The sequence below is a fragment of the Acipenser ruthenus genome, chromosome 17 (genome assembly GCF_902713425.1).
Source record: "Acipenser ruthenus chromosome 17, fAciRut3.2 maternal haplotype, whole genome shotgun sequence".
Taxonomy (NCBI): Eukaryota; Metazoa; Chordata; class Actinopteri; order Acipenseriformes; family Acipenseridae; genus Acipenser; species Acipenser ruthenus.
Genome location: NC_081205.1, coordinates 12,163,478 through 12,181,761, shown reverse-complemented (window position 1 = coordinate 12,181,761; position 18,284 = coordinate 12,163,478). Strand labels below are relative to the sequence as shown.

At 44.3% G+C, this 18,284-nt stretch overlaps 1 protein-coding gene and 11 non-coding genes across 12 annotated transcripts; 1 reads left to right on the top strand and 11 right to left on the bottom strand.

Moving 5' to 3' along the window:
• Positions 1 to 699: 699 nt before the first annotated feature.
• trnar-ccu (transfer RNA arginine (anticodon CCU)) lies at positions 700 to 772 on the bottom strand. The gene has a single exon. It is a non-coding gene; the product is annotated as a tRNA-Arg (tRNA).
• A 337-nt stretch (positions 773 to 1,109) lies between these two features.
• Positions 1,110 to 1,181, bottom strand: trnaq-cug (transfer RNA glutamine (anticodon CUG)). Its single transcript has one exon. It is a non-coding gene; the product is annotated as a tRNA-Gln (tRNA).
• A 1,716-nt stretch (positions 1,182 to 2,897) lies between these two features.
• Positions 2,898 to 2,970, bottom strand: trnar-ucg (transfer RNA arginine (anticodon UCG)). The gene has a single exon. It is a non-coding gene; the product is annotated as a tRNA-Arg (tRNA).
• A 712-nt stretch (positions 2,971 to 3,682) lies between these two features.
• On the bottom strand, positions 3,683 to 3,755 carry trnar-ccu (transfer RNA arginine (anticodon CCU)). The gene has a single exon. It is a non-coding gene; the product is annotated as a tRNA-Arg (tRNA).
• Positions 3,756 to 10,515: 6,760 nt separating this feature from the next.
• trnaq-cug (transfer RNA glutamine (anticodon CUG)) lies at positions 10,516 to 10,587 on the bottom strand. The gene has a single exon. It is a non-coding gene; the product is annotated as a tRNA-Gln (tRNA).
• A 420-nt stretch (positions 10,588 to 11,007) lies between these two features.
• On the top strand, positions 11,008 to 12,971 carry LOC131697894 (large ribosomal subunit protein mL62-like; the record flags this gene model as incomplete). The annotated part of the gene is made up of 4 exons (XM_058989638.1): positions 11,008 to 11,059; positions 11,238 to 11,320; positions 12,318 to 12,487; positions 12,821 to 12,971. Coding segments are annotated over 4 exons (390 nt in total), but the record flags the coding sequence as incomplete, so codon positions are not given.
• Positions 12,972 to 14,111: 1,140 nt separating this feature from the next.
• On the bottom strand, positions 14,112 to 14,184 carry trnar-ucg (transfer RNA arginine (anticodon UCG)). Its single transcript has one exon. It is a non-coding gene; the product is annotated as a tRNA-Arg (tRNA).
• Positions 14,185 to 14,819: 635 nt separating this feature from the next.
• trnar-ccu (transfer RNA arginine (anticodon CCU)) lies at positions 14,820 to 14,892 on the bottom strand. The gene has a single exon. It is a non-coding gene; the product is annotated as a tRNA-Arg (tRNA).
• A 339-nt stretch (positions 14,893 to 15,231) lies between these two features.
• Positions 15,232 to 15,303, bottom strand: trnaq-cug (transfer RNA glutamine (anticodon CUG)). Its single transcript has one exon. It is a non-coding gene; the product is annotated as a tRNA-Gln (tRNA).
• A 1,719-nt stretch (positions 15,304 to 17,022) lies between these two features.
• On the bottom strand, positions 17,023 to 17,095 carry trnar-ucg (transfer RNA arginine (anticodon UCG)). Its single transcript has one exon. It is a non-coding gene; the product is annotated as a tRNA-Arg (tRNA).
• Positions 17,096 to 17,804: 709 nt separating this feature from the next.
• Positions 17,805 to 17,877, bottom strand: trnar-ccu (transfer RNA arginine (anticodon CCU)). Its single transcript has one exon. It is a non-coding gene; the product is annotated as a tRNA-Arg (tRNA).
• Positions 17,878 to 18,212: 335 nt separating this feature from the next.
• trnaq-cug (transfer RNA glutamine (anticodon CUG)) lies at positions 18,213 to 18,284 on the bottom strand. The gene has a single exon. It is a non-coding gene; the product is annotated as a tRNA-Gln (tRNA).

Sequence of the window (18,284 nt, the reverse complement as noted above, 5' to 3'; positions counted from 1 at the left end):
TCAAAAGGGTCATAAATTAGACTTTTGACATAAGCTATAGTACTATTACTACTAATATCAACGAAATATTTTTTCATAACAAAGCAAACAAGTACAGAACTACCACAGTCCCAAAGAGGTACGGAATTAAAAAAGCAGCCAGTAGCCCCGCCCATACCCTAAAGCTATGTGCTTACCCAATTGGCGCTGCCTCTTGTCTGTTATTTTCCTATTGCTGAGTGATGCCCCGCCCCTCGTACTCAGGGCACAAATGGAATTGACTGACGCTTCTGTGAAGTAATGGTTTTATAAACAATACATACCGGTATGTGATTGTTAATATGAAATATATATAAAAGCGGCTGAAATACAAACTGACAAAAAAAATCTAGCAGAGGATGGTTTCGATCCATCGACCTCTGGGTTATGGGCCCAGCACGCTTCCGCTGCGCCACTCTGCTTTTGCTCAGTTGTCAAATGTTTAATAAGATACTGTTAAATTAATTAATATAATGGACTACTATTTAATCATAGCGGTTAACGTTACTTTAGGGTGGTAAGGTTAAATTGCCTTTACCAGACACCGTGTTTAAATGGTTACTGACGCTAACCATGTTGAAATATATGTTTATTTATTTTGATGAATAATAGCTGAAGAGAGGGGAAACGTCTGGAAAGTTTATTATAAAACAGTCGTGAGAAAAAAAAACATACACGTTACACCCCAGATGGGACTCGAACCCACAATCCCTGGCTTAGGAGGCCAGTGCCTTATCCATTAGGCCACTGGGGCTCCTAAAGAAAATGCCGTTCTTGCTCATATTTGTGTGCCTGACTATCGCTAAATACAGAATGGAAGGTAACCCCAAAAAAAAATTATTAATGCTTTACCTTTTTACCTGTACTGTACTCTGCAAGCTTTTTATGGTCACCTCGGATTTTTCAGTACAGGTTGCAAAAGCAGACAAAAGCAAATAAAAGTATTTCTGAGGGTTTTATACTTTAGATTTTATGGCTAAAAGGTGCCATCCCACAACTTTGCAGTGAATTTCTCAGCATTTATTATGATAGAAACGTCAGTTCGACGAAACACTTTTTAATAACTTAAGAATAATAATGCACTGAAACGAAGGTCCCACCGAGATTTGAACTCGGATCGCTGGATTCAGAGTCCAGAGTGCTAACCATTACACCATGGAACCCATATTTACGCCTTGGCCACGTAACTGTTATAAATACATCATTTTATTATTATTCTTTTTGTTGTTGTTGTGTGTGTAAGAGTTTCTACTGCGATTGTTTTAATTAGCACTAATCTTGGACTACCTTACCCAGGGTAACATTACACAGTCCAAGATTGGTTTTAATCGGGCTGTGAAAGCAGCCGAATATGTTTACAATGACTTGGATCCGGGAATCCAGAGCATTAAAAACTGTAATAAGTCCAGACTAGTTTGGAAAAGCTTGTCTTCGTTCAGACTGTATCACAATCCCCCATCCTTCACTGCTATGACATAATAGTGTTGCATTGAATTACTACTTTTTATAAAGCATGTTATTGTGAAGCATGTTTACTGACGTGCACCTTTTGTTTTTGTGTAGATCGCCTCACCATTACCTACTGTCGAAGCAGTGGCCCTGGAGGCCAGAATGTTAATAAAGGTATGGAAATGGAAGTCTTTGTTAAAATATTCACAAGCATGTTTAATGTACAGGGTGATCAGGAGCACTGTTGTGGGGAAGCATTCTCCACAGAGTTAACTAGACAGGCAACAACATCACAGGTTACAGAGAGTCAGCTACTGTTGTGTTATAGTACATTTTTCACATTTTGTTCTAGTAAACACACAAGCTGAAGTCCGGTTCCACATACAAACAGCTGATTGGATTCCTGAAGATGTGCGACAAAAGATTATTTCTCAGGTAACATCAATACTAAGATTACATATTCACTGGAGCTGACTGCTAATAACATTGAAGAAATGTGAAAGTTAACTAACAGCTGGTGTGTAAAGGGTAAATATTTTAACTTCTAACTGAAATGAAAGCTTAACAAAAAACACCTCTACGAATCTGTGCTATACGATGAAAACATGAATAAAATCAGACATTGGTCTAATTAGTTTGTTATAAGGCTATGATTTTGATGCAGTACTTTTTAGTTCGTTTTACTGGCAAGGTGCGGCAAAAAAACAAGAATTCACGGAAAGTTGTCCAAATGTAGGTTTAGCTACATCAACATACACAAGAGCTTTTAAATAGTACACCAGAACCAATAATATAAAGACTTGCTTTTGACTGCTGGCAAGTTTAAATGTTACTTTAGAGTACAAAACTTTACCGTCCAGACTTCAGACTCCGACATCATTTCTGGTCAGAGTCGAGGGTCTCAGTGCGACAAATGTTTGAAATTCTCCCTTTCGGGTTCCCTGTTGGTTGAGAGGACGGATGTACCAACGATGTCGCTTTTAAAACCTCTTGATAAGAGGTACAAACTCAGCACATTTACTTTAAATGTAAATGTATCCAATTTTGCGAATGCAATCTGTATTTAAAGTGTGAACAACAGCTGTGACCACTTTGCGCAGTCAAAAGTGCTGCGACACGACGCGTCCCGTACAGCAAATAGTGAAGCTGCACAGCTTGTAGTTGATTCACCTGCGATAGAAGGAATCTACGTAAGGAATTGATCATTTGACATATACTGGACTATACATTAGGTACATTTCTAACGAGATCACACTGATGTAGAACATATTTCTATATTTAAGTTAAATTATTTTCCTTACCACACCAAAGGAAAAGAGCCTATATCACTTTTTAAAACGCAGAAACATGTACACTGACTTAGATTGTATTATTTGATCTGAAATACAAGTTACACAATTAATAAATAAAATCTAAAATAAAAAAAAAACCGACCACGAAGGGACTCGAACCCTCAATCTTCTGATTCGAAGTCAGACGCCTTATCCATTAGGCCACGCGGTCTTTCACCAAAAGAGAGCGTTTACTTAAATACTTTCATCTATAATTAGCGTAGTTTGTACTACAGTATCAACGAAATATTTTTTCATAACAAAGCAAACAAGTACAGCACTACCACAGTCCCAAAGAGGTACGGAATTAAAAAAGCAGCCAGTAGCCCCGCCCATACCCTAAAGCTATGTGCTTACCCAATTGGCGCTGCCTCTTGTCTGTTATTTTCCTTTTGCTGAGTGATGCCCCGCCCCTCGTACTCAGGGCACAAATGGAATTGACTGACGCTTCTGTGAAGTAATGGTTTTATAAACAATACATACCGGTATGTGATTGTTAATATGAAATATATATAAAAGCGGCTGAAATACAAACTGACAAAAAAAAGCTAGCAGAGGATGGTTTCGATCCATCGACCTCTGGGTTAAGGGCCCAGCACGCTTCCGCTGCGCCACTCTGCTTTTGCTCATTTGTCAAATGTTTAATAAGATACTGTTAAATTAATTAATATAATGGACTACTATTTAATCATAGCGGTTAACGTTACTTTAGGGTGGTAAGGTTAAATTGCCTTTACCAGACACCGTGTCAAAATGGTTACTGACGCTAACCATGTTGAAATATATGTTTATTTATTTTGATGAATAATAGCTGAAGAGAGGGGAAACGTCTGGAAAGTTTATTATAAAACAGTCGTGAGAAAAAAAAAACAACATACACGTTACACCCCAGATGGGACTCGAACCCACAATCCCTGGCTTAGGAGGCCAGTGCCTTATCCATTAGGCCACTGGGGCTACTAAAGAAAATGCCGTTCCCTTTCACGTCGAAAATAACCATCAACATGAGATATTGCCGTCAGGCAGCACTGGTAGGCTGAGCTTTTATAGCAATATAGCTGCAGTGTAAGCCCGCCCCCCTGGGAGCTTACTTAACTGCGCGCGCGGGGATGCACTTCCTCTTTTGTCTTCAGCCTTGATACGGTAGGTAATAGATAATAGAGCTTGTTAACTGATTGTACTCGATAATCTTTACGCTTGAGAAGCTGGTTAATTACCCCTTCTCTGAGTTTATTTCAGTTATTGTGTTATTAGGATTATATATATTTCTTTTATATATATTTTCCTTTCGCTTTGCTTTGGCATCGCGTCTTCGTGGTCTCCCGTCTTCCTTTTCTTATTGTTATTATTATAATATATAATTTTATTATATTTATTATTTGGGTTTTTTGTGTATATATATTGTTATATATATTTTTTATTGTATATTGTTTGGGACGCGTGTTGCGTTGGCCTTAGGCCACGCGCATTATTGCAGCCTCGGTCTTGCTTAGGCAAGACCGCGTGTGTGTGTGTGTGTGCGTGCAGCCTGCATTGCAGTCTCCCCCCCCACCGCGGCGCGTTCTACCCCCACGTGGCTGCTATTGAGTATAGCCCCACTGTTTTACACTATACGTAGTGTCTGCTGCAGCGTCCAAACAAAAGAAAAAAAAAAAAAAAAAAAAAGTTTTTTTCCCATACAGTATAAGGAAGACGACCACCAAGTGCATTAACTGTTGCCCTTATAAGCAACACAACACCTTGTCTTTCGAGACTCAGACACACAGACACTTTCGGTGTCAGCGCTTAGGCGCCTGGTGTAGCGCTTCGGCGCCTAGTGCTTGGGCTCAGTGCACGCAACGCACCTGTGCACGCACCTCGACGCTCGGTGCTCGGTGCACGCACCTCGACGCTTGGTGCTCGGTGCGTCTGTGCACGCACCTCGAAGCTCGGTGCTCGGTGCCTCGGTGCACGCACCTCGACGCTCGGTGCTCGGTGCCTCGGTGCACGCACGTCGACGCTCGGTGCTCGGTGCGTCGGTGCACGCACCTCGACACTCGGTGCTCGGTGCCTCGGTGCACGCACCTCGACGCTCGGTGCTCGGTGCCTCGGTGCACGCACCTCGACGCTCGGTGCTCGGTGCCTCGGTGCACGCACCTCGACGCTCGGTGCTCGGTGCCTCGGTGCACGCACCTCGACGCTCGGTGCTCGGTGCGTCGGTGCACGCACCTCGACGCTCGGTGCTCGGTGCCTCGGTGCACGCACCTCGACGCTCGGTGCTCGGTGCCTCGGTGCACGCGCCTCGACGCTCGGTGCTCGGTGCCTCGGTGCACGCGCCTCGACGCTCGGTGCTCGGTGCCTCGGTGCACGCACCTCGACGCTCGGTGCCTCGGTGCACGTACCTCGACGCTCGGTGCTCGGAGCCTCGGTGCACGCACCTCGACGCTCGGTGCTCGGTGCACGCACCTTTGGTGCACGCACCTCGACGCTCGGTGCTTCAGTGCACGCACTTGGCGTTTGCCTTTTCAGTGCTTGGTGCACGCGCCTCAACGCACCTTAAAGCTGTTCGCTTGGTGCTCAGTGCTTAACGCTCGACGCTCCTATTACTGGCACGGTACGCTTCGGCATACAACGTGCTGCACCATGTCATTTCACCGCTGTGTCACCTGTGGGACGAAGTTACCGGCTAATGACCCGCATGAGGACTGCGTGTCCTGTCTGGGGCCGGAGCATGCGGCATCTGCTTTGGCAGACAAAGCCTTTTGCACGTTATGTGCAAGCTTTCAGACGCGCACTCTGCGTCATAGGGCGAGGAGAGCAGTCGGGGATCGCTCCCCTTCATCTGGGTCGTCACACACCCTTTCCGCCCCGCAGCCTTCTTTGGCTTCCCCGCCAGCGAAGCTGCCTTTTTCCAGGAGTTCGCCTTCCCAGGTTACCCCTGGTCAACGATCTCCTGACGTTAGGCGCAAGAGAGACCGCTCCCACAGCCTTTCTGTAAGGCGAGGCCCTTCTCCTCGCGGCGAACGCTCCCGTCAGATCTCGAGATCCCGCTCTAGATCGCCCCAAAGGAGAGGACGTTCCCGTTCTCCTCGTCGCGACAGGCGAGGTGGTGTAACTGAGCTTACTAATAAGATGTCTCAGTTTATGGACCTTATGATGGGGCAGCAATCGCTGCTCATGTCCCTGGCCACAGCTCGGGCCGCAGAGGAGCCAGTCAGACCAGCTGTCAACCAGCCGATCATCCTACCACAACCCCTGTCCGTTCCAGTTGCGCAACAGGACGCATGGGACGTGGATGCTATCTCTCGAGATGCATCAGAGGGTGAGCCTCTCCACGGAGAGGATAGTGTGGAGGCAGAGCTCACGTCCCACCACTCAGAGTCTGAGATGGAGGTAGGCGTAGATGACTCTTTATGGTCCCTAGTAGAGCGGGCGACTCGCCACCTGGGCTTAGAATGGCCTGCCACTGAAGAACCTAGGCGCTCTCTTTTTGAGTCGCCTTTGGCACAGGGCCAGCAGTCTAGGATGCTTCCGGCCTTCCCAGACTTTGTTAAGGAGGTGATGTCCACTTGGGGGACTCCAGCCTCCGCCCCGGCAACCTCGCGTAAGGCGGCTGCCTTTACCATGCAAGGTGCGAGTGAAGCGGGTCTGGCGTCATTTCCGCCAGTTGGCGCTGCGTTCGCAGCGTTGGTGAAGTCACCAACACTCTCTGGGTTGGTGAAAGACCCCACCTGCCCTAACAAGCAGTGCAGGATCACTGAGGTGCACCTCAAGAGGGGCTATTCGGCGGCTACAGAGGCAGTTAGGCTGTCCAATCTGGCCAGCCTCCTCTCAGTTTATCAGGCTGCGCTAATAAAGGATCTCCCAGACTACCCTTCGGTGTCTCTGAGAGTGGAGTTGGGGCTAGTTGCCCAGCTGCTGGTCAAGCTAGCCCAGCTTAACGCGCGGGCCCAGGGCAGGAGCATCGCGTCTCTGGTGGTGGCCAGACGACAGCTCTGGCTCTCGCAGGCGAGAGTCGAGGAGCATGACAAAGCTCCCTTGTTGGATGCCCCAATTACACTGGGGCACACATTTGGCACAGCGGTGGAAGAGATGCTGCAAAGCTCAGCTAAGGCTAGAGAGGCATCACAGCAGTTGGCTACAATATGGCCGCGTAGGCCTTTCCAGGTCAAACGCCCACAAGAACATCAGTGGCGTAGAACACCACCGCAACACCAGCCCCGTCCAGGGGGTACTAAGACCTCCCCGGCGGATACAGCAGCGCGTGGCCAAATCCCAAGGGGACGACTGCAGCGCACAGGGTGGCGACCTAGAGGAGGCGGCAGACCACGCCCTCGTGGCTCTGGCCAGGCCCCTCGTGAGCGAGCGAAGCCTAAGCAGCCCTGAGAAAACCAGGCAGCCATTAGCCCAACCCTACACTGTTCCACAGCTTCTGTTTTGGCAACAATGCACCAGCGATATCTGGGTGCGCAAAACTATACTCACCGGGTACACCCTTCAGTTCCGGTTAAACCCCCCCCCCCTTCAGGGGGGTGGTGGTAACTGTGGTGAAGGACGTGGTTCAGTCCTCAGCTCTGAATGTGGAAATACAGGCATTGCTCAGGAAGCGTGCCATTCAACTAGTAGACCCTGCTCTGACCGACCAGGGGTTCTACTCCAAGTACTTCCTTGTGCCAAAGAAGGACGGCGGGCTCCGCCCTATTCTAGACCTGCGTGTACTGAACAAATACCTACGGGTGTTGTCGTTCAAGATGCTCACGCACAGGCACATTGTCCAGTCTGTCCGGCAGGGCGACTGGTTTACCACCATAGATCTGACAGATGCGTACTTTCACGTTCCCATCTATCCGGGTCACACGAAGTATCTACGATTCGCATTCCAGAGCAGGGTCTACGAGTTTTGCGTCCTGCCATTCGGCCTGTCTCTAGCTCCTCGAACCTTTTCGAAGTGTATGGACGCCATTTTAGCTCCTTTGCGGGCTCAAGGCGTCCGACTGCTGAACTATCTGGACGACTGGCTCGTCTGCGCGCAGTCAAAGGAGCAGCTGGCACAGCACACAGTGATGGTTACAGACCATCTTCAGCAGCTAGGTCTGAAGGTCAATCCAGACAAGAGCCGCCTCGTGCCCAGCCAACAGACCGAGTTTTTGGGTCTGCATCTGGACTCAGTGTCCATGGCAGCGACCCTATCGACACAAAGAGTTGCCTCATTAGAGCGGTGTCTCTCCCTATTCAGGTTGAGAGAAACAGTCAGCATGGAGCTCTGTCAGCGCATGCTGGGGTTGATGGCTGCCGCCTCGCAAGCCCTTCCTTTGGGCTTACTACACCAGAGACCTCTGCAGGCCTGGTTCAATGCCTTCGCGTTGCACCCGCGGAGAGACAAGCACCGCAGGTTGAGGGTATCCCGAACCTGCTGGGAAGCATTACGCTGGTGGAAAGTTCAGTCGAACATCCGCCAGGGCGTGCGCTTGGGTCCCATCTTCCGAAGGGAAGTTATCACGACCGACGCTTCCAACCAAGGTTGGGGGGCAGTCTGGAACGGGACAGGGACCCGTGGAGTGTGGTCAGGACCCTGGAGGTCAGCCCACATCAACGCTCTGGAACTCAGAGCAGTGGACCTCGCCCTTCGGCACTTCTTGCCAGTGCTTCTAGACAAGCACGTGTTAGTGCGGTCAGACAACACCACAGTAGTGGCGTATATCAATCGCCAGGGCGGATTGCGGTCCACCGGTCTTCACCGGATGGTAACGCGGCTGTTGCTCTGGGCTCAACCGCGTTTAGCCTCTCTGCGTGCAGTTCATCTGCCGGGCAGAGTCAATTACGCAGCGGATCTCCTGTCCAGAGGAGGTCCTCTTGTGGGCGAATGGCGTCTTCACCCTCGGGTGGTAGAGCGCATCTATATCGACCATCCAGAGTGCGAGAGTGCCCTCTACTAGGTCGCAGTATGCGTATAAGTGGCAGTTGTTTCAGAGTTGGTGTCTGGCTGAGAGCCACGACCCAGTCTCCTGTCCTATGGCAGTAATATTGCAGTTTCTGCAGAAACTGCTGGATGAAGGGAAATCTCCTTCTACACTTAAAGTGTATTTAGCCGCCATTTCGGCTTGTCATGTACGCATTGACGGTTTATCACCTGGTTGCCATTTTTTGGCATCTCAGTTTCTGAAAGGCGCAAGACGCTTGCGGCCTCCAAGAACGACCAGTTTACCGTCGTGGAGCCTTGATGTGGTGCTAGAAGCCCTTACCAAGGCACCGTTTGAGCCTCTCCACAGCGTGGATATGAAGCTCATATCTATTAAGACTGCATTTTTGCTGGCTGTGGTATCAGCAAAACGCGTGAGCGAGTTACATGCACTTTCAGTGCATCCTTCTTGTACTCGTTTTGCAGGAGACGGTTCTAAGGTCTCCATGCGCCCTAATCCGGCCTTTTTACCAAAGGTTATATCCCCGTTCCACATGAACCAGTCAGTCGAGTTGATGGCGTTCCATCCTCCTCCTTTTTCTTCCCCAGAGGAAGAGCGGTTACACATGCTCTGCCCCGTGAGGGCATTGAGGTGTTATATTGACCGTACAAAGACTGTGAGGCAGACAGAACAGTTGTTCATATGCCATGGTTCTAGATCTTTGGGTCAGCCGCTGTCTAAACAGCGCCTTTCCCACTGGATAGTGGATGCTATTAAATTAGCGTATGAATCTGCAGGCCTTCCACCACTAGGGCAGTTGAAGGCGCATTCTACCAAAGGTATGGCGACATCCTGGGCCCTCTTTCGAGGGGTGCCGGTGTCTGATATTTGCACGGCAGCCAGTTGGGCTACGCCGCATACTTTCATGAGGTTTTACAGGTTAAATGTACTGGATTCCTCTGCTCCACTGTTTGGAGCATCTGTTTTACACTCTACGACGCCTCAGGATGCGGACGTATAGAGTGGTTGATAGCATGGTGTTGACTGTTCCACCTTTAAGACAGGTGTCATTACGAGCATAGACGCTGAGGCGCAGCTCCGCATATGCCTAGATGTACTGCCTACGCAGTTGCGTAATGACGTAAGTCTGTCCTACTGCCGAGAATCCTCCCTCGCGACAGCTAGGGTTCACTGTATCCCATGTTGATGGTTATTTTCGACTTGAAAGGGAACGATAGGTTGCGGATGCAACCCCGGTTCCCTGAAAGAGAAAATAACCATCAAGCTGCGAGGTCGCTCTGGAGGCCTTCACGGCCTGAAGAGCAAAAGAGGAAGTGCATCCCCGCGCGCGCAGTTAAGTAAGCTCCCAGGGGGGCGGGCTTACACTGCAGCTGGCGTGGGGGCCTATCGGCAGCTTTGCTATAAAAGCTCAGCCTACCGGTGCTGCCTGACGGCAATATCTCATGTTGATGGTTATTTTCTCTTTCAGGGAACCGGGGTTGCATCCGCAACCTATCGTTCTTGTTCATATTTGTGTGCCTGACTATCGCTAAATACAGAATGAAAGGCAACCCAAAAAAAAATTATTAACGCTTTACCTTTTTACCTGTACTGTACTCTGCAAGCTTTTTACGGTCACCTTGGATTTTTCAGTACAGGTTGCAAAAGCAGACAAAAGCAAATAAAAGTATTTCTGAGGGTTTTATACTTTAGATTTTATGGCTAAAAGGTGCCATCCCACAACTTTGCAGTGAATTTAACAGTATTTAACGAACTGAGAAACGTCAGTTCGATGAAACACTTTTTAATAACTTAAGAATAATAATGCACTAAAACGAAGGTCCCACCGAGATTTGAACTCGGATCGCTGGATTCAGCGTCCAGAGTGCTAATCATTACACCATGGAACCCATATTTACGCCTTGGCCACGTAACTGTAATAAATACATCATTTTATTATTCGCTTTTTTTTTTTTTTTTTTTTTTTGTTTGTGTGTGTAAGCGTTTCTACTGCGATTGTTTTAATTAGCACTAATCTTGGACTACCTTTCCCAGGGTAACATTACACAGTCCAAGATTGGTTTTAATCGGGCTGTGAAAGCAGCCGAATATGTTTACAATGACTTGGATCCGGGAATCCAGAGCTTTAAAAACTGTAATAAGTCCAGACTAGTTTGGAAAAGCTTGTCTTCGTTCAGACTGTATCACAATCCCCCATCCTTCACTGCTATGACATAATAGTGTTGCATTGAATTACTACTTTTTATAAAGCATGTTATTGTGAAGCATGTTTACTGACGTGCACCTTTTGTTTTTGTGTAGATCGCCTCACCATTACCTACTGTCGAAGCAGTGGCCCTGGGGGCCAGAATGTTAATAAAGGTATGGAAATGGAAGTCTTTGTTAAAATATTCACAAGCATGTTTAATGTACACGGTGATCAGGAGCACTGTTGTGGGGAAGCATTCTCCACAGAGTTAACTAGACAGGCAACAACATCACAGGTTATAGAGAGTCAGCTACTGTTGTGTTCTAGTACATTTTTCACATTTTGTTCTAGTAAACACACAAGCTGAAGTCCGGTTCCACATACAAACAGCTGATTGGATTCCTGAAGATGTGCGACAAAAGATTATTTCTCAGGTAACATCAATACTAAGATTACATATTCACTGGAGCTGACTGCTAATAACATTGAAGAAATGTGAAAGTTAACTAACAGCTGGTGTGTAAAGGGTAAATATTGTAACTTGTAACTGAAATGAAAGCTTAACAAGAAACACCTCTATGAATCTGTGCTATACGATGAAAACATGAATAAAGTCAGACATTGGTCTAATTAGTTTGTTATAAGGCTATGATTTTGATGCAGTACTTTTTAGTTCGTTTTACAGGCAAGGTGCGGCAAAAAAACAAGAATTCACGGAAAGTTGTCCAAATGTAGGTTTAGCTACATCAACATACACAAGAGCATTTAAATAGTACACCAGAACCAATAATATAAAGACTTGCTTTTGACTGCTGGCAAGTTTAAATGTTACTTTAGAGTGAACCAGGATTTCGAGTTTTCCACGATTCAGAAATAGAATGTTGTAAAAAGAGCCTCTAAGTTGGAAAACTTCTGTTCTCCGATGCATTGTTGTTCTTTCTTTACAGAAAACAGCTCTCACAATTGTTTTTCTTTTAGCTGTCACCCATTTACATACTTGCTCGCTCAGTTATCTCATTCGCTGACCTACACAGATTAGTATTTTCAGTACATTTTTTAACGGAAATAAAGGAAGCGCCTCATCAAATGTGTTTCACATCTATTTTCAGGCGTCCAAGACTCCATTCAAATTCACGATTTTCAGGATTTCCATGACCTCTGTGACAAAATCGTAGCCTTAGTTTTACTTACAAAAAAATACCACGAATTGCATACATCAGGGGATAGCAGCGTGACATAGTACACAGCTGCGTGACACTGGGACATTTACAAAATTGAGGAGGTGTGTATACTTTTTTTTTGTAAGTAAATAAATATCAGGGACTTTAATATGTTCTACTGTTTTGAGCACTACATGTAATAGGTCAGGCCTCAGAACTGGCTGTTAAAACCCTGTTAGTTATGTTTTTATTGATTTATTTTGCATCTCAGCATACAAACCGAATAAACAGAAGTGGGGAGCTGATCGTCACCTCGGAAGTGAGCCGGTACCAGATGCGCAATCTGTCTGACTGTTTGCAGAAGATCCGAGACATGATCGCTGCTGCCAGCGTGAAACACAGGCAGCCTTCCCAAGAAGACGTGGCTCTCCGACGCTACAGGTAATCTTCCTGTGACACCAGGATCTGATCAGGGCTGCCAAGAGCTCATTTAAAACTGGGAGCATTACCTTGTACCACGACACAGCAATGCACTAGCCCTCAATTATACTATTTCAGATGCTGATCCTTCCCGTAGCAAACAATCTAACCGCACTCTGCTCTAAGAGGGTTGTGATATTGGCGTCACTTCTTGGATTTTGGATGATAACAGATATTAGCTTCATGCTCATTTTCCCATATCCAGTTGTCTTCATGTTTACAAACTATTTGATCAGAGATGCCGTAACCTTACAATTTGCCTCCAGAGCAAATTAACATTGTTTCTCTTTTCAGGATAGACAAAATGAACCGAGAACGCCTGCAGCAAAAGAAAATGCACACTGCAGTGAAGCGAAGCCGACGCGAGGAGTTTGATTGAAGGTGATGCCAGGATATGAAGGCTGGCTGCATTGAAGCAATCTGTAAAGAATAAATGAATGACTTGTACAAAGTGTTGTTTGCTCCTCGTTTATTTTAATTTGTCGGCTGGTTTTGCTGGGTTGGGTAATTGGAAGTTATGAATAGTTTTCTAAATAGTTACTCGGATGTACCACATGTGTAAGAGTTGATCAGTTGAAAGAGGCATGATCAGTATGACTCTAAAATACTGGCTGGCACAGTGGACTGTAAATTAACATCTTAAAATACATCTGCACATTGCTGTGTGTTTACAATGGTTGTGGTGTTGGAAAGTTAGGTTACTTGTTTGCTGAGCAGTGTCAAAGTAGCCTCCTGACATGGTAATGGTAAACTGAGTGCGTGTTTCACATTTTTTTAATGCGTACAAAAGGCAGATAAGCAGCTTCTCTGGACCGCTGGTTTTTGTTCTCAAAGGGATTTATTTTAGCAAAGGGAAATTGGAAGTGTACACTAAACCTCAACCACGCCTTCACCAATACCTAAGATTACCATATAACTCCATGTGCAGCGGGACAGTTCAGGCTTTTCACCTCGCACCCACTGCAATCTGCTCCCTGTCTCGAGTATCTGTCGCAGCAGGACTACACTTACTAGAAAACGTTGGGATGTGAGGTCAAAAGCCTCAAGTTTAGACAATTTAACAACAAAAAAGCTGTCGTGCTTGCAATTATGACAGCGCAATAACTTTTAAAACAAGTAAGAACTTAATAGAAAAGAAAATGTCAATGTATGTTGAGATATGTTTATGTAGTTATTTTCTGTTAAATATTCCGTTTTATATATCTGGAATGTTCTCCCAAATACAAACTGCTGTTTGTTTAAAACATTCCCACAATTATGTCAATAAATCAATCAGTACACAAACTGGATGCATTTAAGGTGGCAAATAAATGGCTTCACAGATTTACACTAATTTTGAATTAATCTACGTAAGGAATTGATCATTTGACATATACTGGACTATACATTAGGTACATTTCTAACGGGATCACACTGATGTAGAACATATTTCTATATTTAAGTTAAATTATTTTCCTTACCACACTAAAGGAAAAGAGCCTATATCACTTTTTAAAACGCAGAAACATGTACACTGATTTACATTGTATTATTTGATCTGAACTACAAGTTACACAATTAATAAATAAAATCTAAAATAAAAAGACGACCACGAAGGGACTCGAACCCTCAATCTTCTGATTCGAAGTCAGACGCCTTATCCATTAGGCCACGCAGTCTATTTTTTCATAATATAGAAAACAAGTACAGCACTACCACAGTCCCAAAGAGGTACGGAATTAAAAAAGCAGCCAGTAGCCCCGCCCATACCCTAAAGCTATGTGCTTACCCAATTGGCGCTGCCTCTTGTCTGTTATTTTCCTATTGCTGAGTGATGCCCCGCCCCTCGTACTCAGGGCACAAATGGAATTGACTGACGCTTCTGTGAAGTAATGGTTTTATAAACAATACATACCGGTATGTGATTGTTAATATGAAATATATATAAAAGCGGCTGAAATACAAACTGACAAAAAAAATCTAGCAGAGGATGGTTTCGATCCATCGACCTCTGGGTTATGGGCCCAGCACGCTTCCGCTGCACCACTCTGCTTTCGCTCAGTTGTCAAATGTTTAATAAGATACTGTTAAATTAATTAATATAATGGACTACTATTTAATCATAGCGGTTAACGTTACTTTAGGGTGGTAAGGTTAAATTGCCTTTACCAGACACCGTGTTTAAATGGTTACTGACGCTAACCATGTTGAAATATATGTTTATTTATTTTGATGAATAATAGCTGAAGAGAGGGGAAACGTCTGGAAAGTTTATTATAAAACAGTCGTGAGAAAAAAAAAAACATACACGTTACACCCCAGATGGGACTCGAACCCACAATCCCTGGCTTAGGAGGCCAGTGCCTTATCCATTAGGCCACTGGGGCTCCTAAAGAAAATGCCGTTCTTGCTCATATTTGTGTGCCTGACTATCGCTAAATACAGAATGGAAGGTAACCCAAAAAAAAAAAATTATTAACGCTTTACCTTTTTACCTGTACTGTACTCTGCAAGCTTTTTATGGTCACCTCGGATTTTTCAGTACAGGTTGCAAAAGCAGACAAAAGCAAATAAAAGTATTTCTGAGGGTTTTATACTTTAGATTTTATGGCTAAAAGGTGCCATCCCACAACTTTGCAGTGAATTTCTCAGCATTTATTATGATAGAAACGTCAGTTCGACGAAACACTTTTTAATAACTTAAGAATAATAATGCACTGAAACGAAGGTCCCACCGAGATTTGAACTCGGATCGCTGGATTCAGAGTCCAGAGTGCTTACCATTACACCATGGAACCCATATTTACGCCTTGGCCACGTAACTGTAATAAATACATCATTTTATTATTATTCTTTTTTGTTGTTGTTGTTGTTGTGTGTGTAAGAGTTTCTACTGCGATTGTTTAATTAGCACTAATCTTGGACTACCTTACCCAGGGTAACATTACGCAGTCCAAGATTGGTTTTAATCGGGCTGTGAAAGCAGCCGAATATGTTTACAATGACTTGGATCCGGGAATCCAGAGCTTTAAAAACTGTAATACGTCCAGACTAGTTTGGAAAAGCTTGTCTTCGTTCAGACTGTATCACAATCCCCCATCCTTCACTGCTATGACATAATAGTGTTGCATTGAATTACTACTTTTTATAAAGCATGTTATTGTGAAGCATGTTTACTGACGTGCACCTTTTGTTTTTGTGTAGATCGCCTCACCATTACCTACTGTCGAAGCAGTGGCCCTGGAGGCCAGAATGTTAATAAAGGTATGGAAATGGAAGTCTTTGTTAAAATATTCACAAGCATGTTTAATGTACAGGGTGATCAGGAGCACTGTTGTGGGGAAGCATTCTCCACAGAGTTAACTAGGCAGGCAACAACATCACAGGTTACAGAGAGTCAGCTACTGTTGTGTTATAGTACATTTTTCACATTTTGTTCTAGTAAACACACAAGCTGAAGTCCGGTTCCACATACAAACAGCTGATTGGATTCCTGAAGATGTGCGACAAAAGATTCTTTCTCAGGTAACATCAATACTAAGATTACATATTCACTGGAGCTGACTGCTAATAACATTTAAGAAATGTGAAAGTTAACTAACAGCTGGTGTGTAAAGGGTAAATATTTTAACTTCTAACTGAAATGAAAGCTTAACAAAAAACACCTCTATGAATCTGTGCTATACGATGAAAACATGAATAAAATCAGACATTGGTCTAATTAGTTTGTTATAAGGCTATGATTTTGATGCAGTACTTTTTAGTTCGTTTTACTGGCAAGGTGCGGCAAAAAAACAAGAATTCACGGAAAGTTGTCCAAATGTAGGTTTAGCTACATCAACATACACAAGAGCTTTTAAATAGTACACCAGAACCAATAATATAAAGACTTGCTTTTGACTGCTGGCAAGTTTAAATGTTACTTTAGAGTACAAAACTTTACCGTCCAGACTTCAGACTCCGACATCATTTCTGGTCAGAGTCGAGGGTCTCAGTGCGACAAATGTTTGAAATTCTCCCTTTCGGGTTCCCTGTTGGTTGAGAGGACGGATGTACCAACGATGTCACTTTTAAAACCTCTTGATAAGAGGTACAAACTCAGCACATTTACTTTAAATGTAAATGTATCCAATTTTGCGAATGCAATCTGTATTTAAAGTGTGAACAACAGCTGTGACCACTTTGCGCAGTCAAAAGTGCTGCGACACGACGCGTCCCGTACAGCAAATAGTGAAGCTGCACAGCTTGTAGTTGATTCACCTGCGATAGAAGGAATCTACGTAAGGAATTGATCATTTGACATATACTGGACTATACATTAGGTACATTTCTAACGAGATCACACTGATGTAGAACATATTTCTATATTTAAGTTAAATTATTTTCCTTACCACACCAAAGGAAAAGAGCCTATATCACTTTTTAAAACGCAGAAACATGTACACTGACTTACATTGTATTATTTGATCTGAAATACAAGTTACACAATTAATGAATAAAATAAAAAATAAATAAAACGACCACGAAGGGACTCGAACCCTCAATCTTCTGATTCGAAGTCAGACGCCTTATCCATTAGGCCACGCGGTCTTTCACCAAAAGAGAGCGTTTACGTAAATACTTTAATCTATAATTAGCGTAGTTTGTACTACAGTATCAACGAAATATTTTTTCATAACAAAGCAAACAAGTACAGAACTACCACAGTCCCAAAGAGGTACGGAATTAAAAAAGCAGCCAGTAGCCCCGCCCATACCCTAAAGCTATGTGCTTACCCAATTGGCGCTGCCTCTTGTCTGTTATTTTCCTATTGCTGAGTGATGCCCCGCCCCTCGTACTCAGGGCACAAATGGAATTGACTGACGCTTCTGTGAAGTAATGGTTTTATAAACAATACATACCGGTATGTGATTGTTAATATGAAATATATATAAAAGCGGCTGAAATACAAACTGACAAAAAAAAATCTAGCAGAGGATGGTTTCGATCCATCGACCTCTGGGTTATGGGCCCAGCACGCTTCCGCTGCGCCACTCTGCTTTTGCTCAGTTGTCAAATGTTTAATAAGATACTGTTAAATTAATTAATATAATGGACTACTATTTAATCATAGCGGTTAACGTTACTTTAGGGTGGTAAGGTTAAATTGCCTTTACCAGACACCGTGTTTAAATGGTTACTGACGCTAACCATGTTGAAATATATGTTTATTTATTTTGATGAATAATAGCTGAAGAGAGGGGAAACGTCTGGAAAGTTTTTTATAAAACAGTCGTGAGAAAAAAAAACATACACGTTACACCCCAGATGGGACTCGAACCCACAATCCCTGGCTTAGGAGGCCAGTGCCTTATCCATTAGGCCACTGGGGCTCCTAACGAAAATGCCGTTCTTGCTCATATTTGTGTGCCTGACTATCGATAAATACAGAATGGAAGGTAAACCAAAAAAAAATTATTAACGCTTTACCTTTTTACCTGTACTGTACTCTGCAAGTTTTTACGGTCACCTTGGATTTTTCAGTACAGGTTGCAAAAGCAGACAAAAGCAAATAAAAGTATTTCTGAGGGTTTTATACTTTAGATTTTATGGCTAAAAGGTGCCATCCCACAACTTTGCAGTGAATTTCTCAGCATTTATTATGATAGAAACGTCAGTTCGACGAAACACTTTTTAATAACTTAAGAATAATAATGCACTAAAACGAAGGTCCCACCGAGATTTGAACTCGGATCGCTGGATTCAGAGTCCAGAGAGCTAACCATTACACCATGGAACC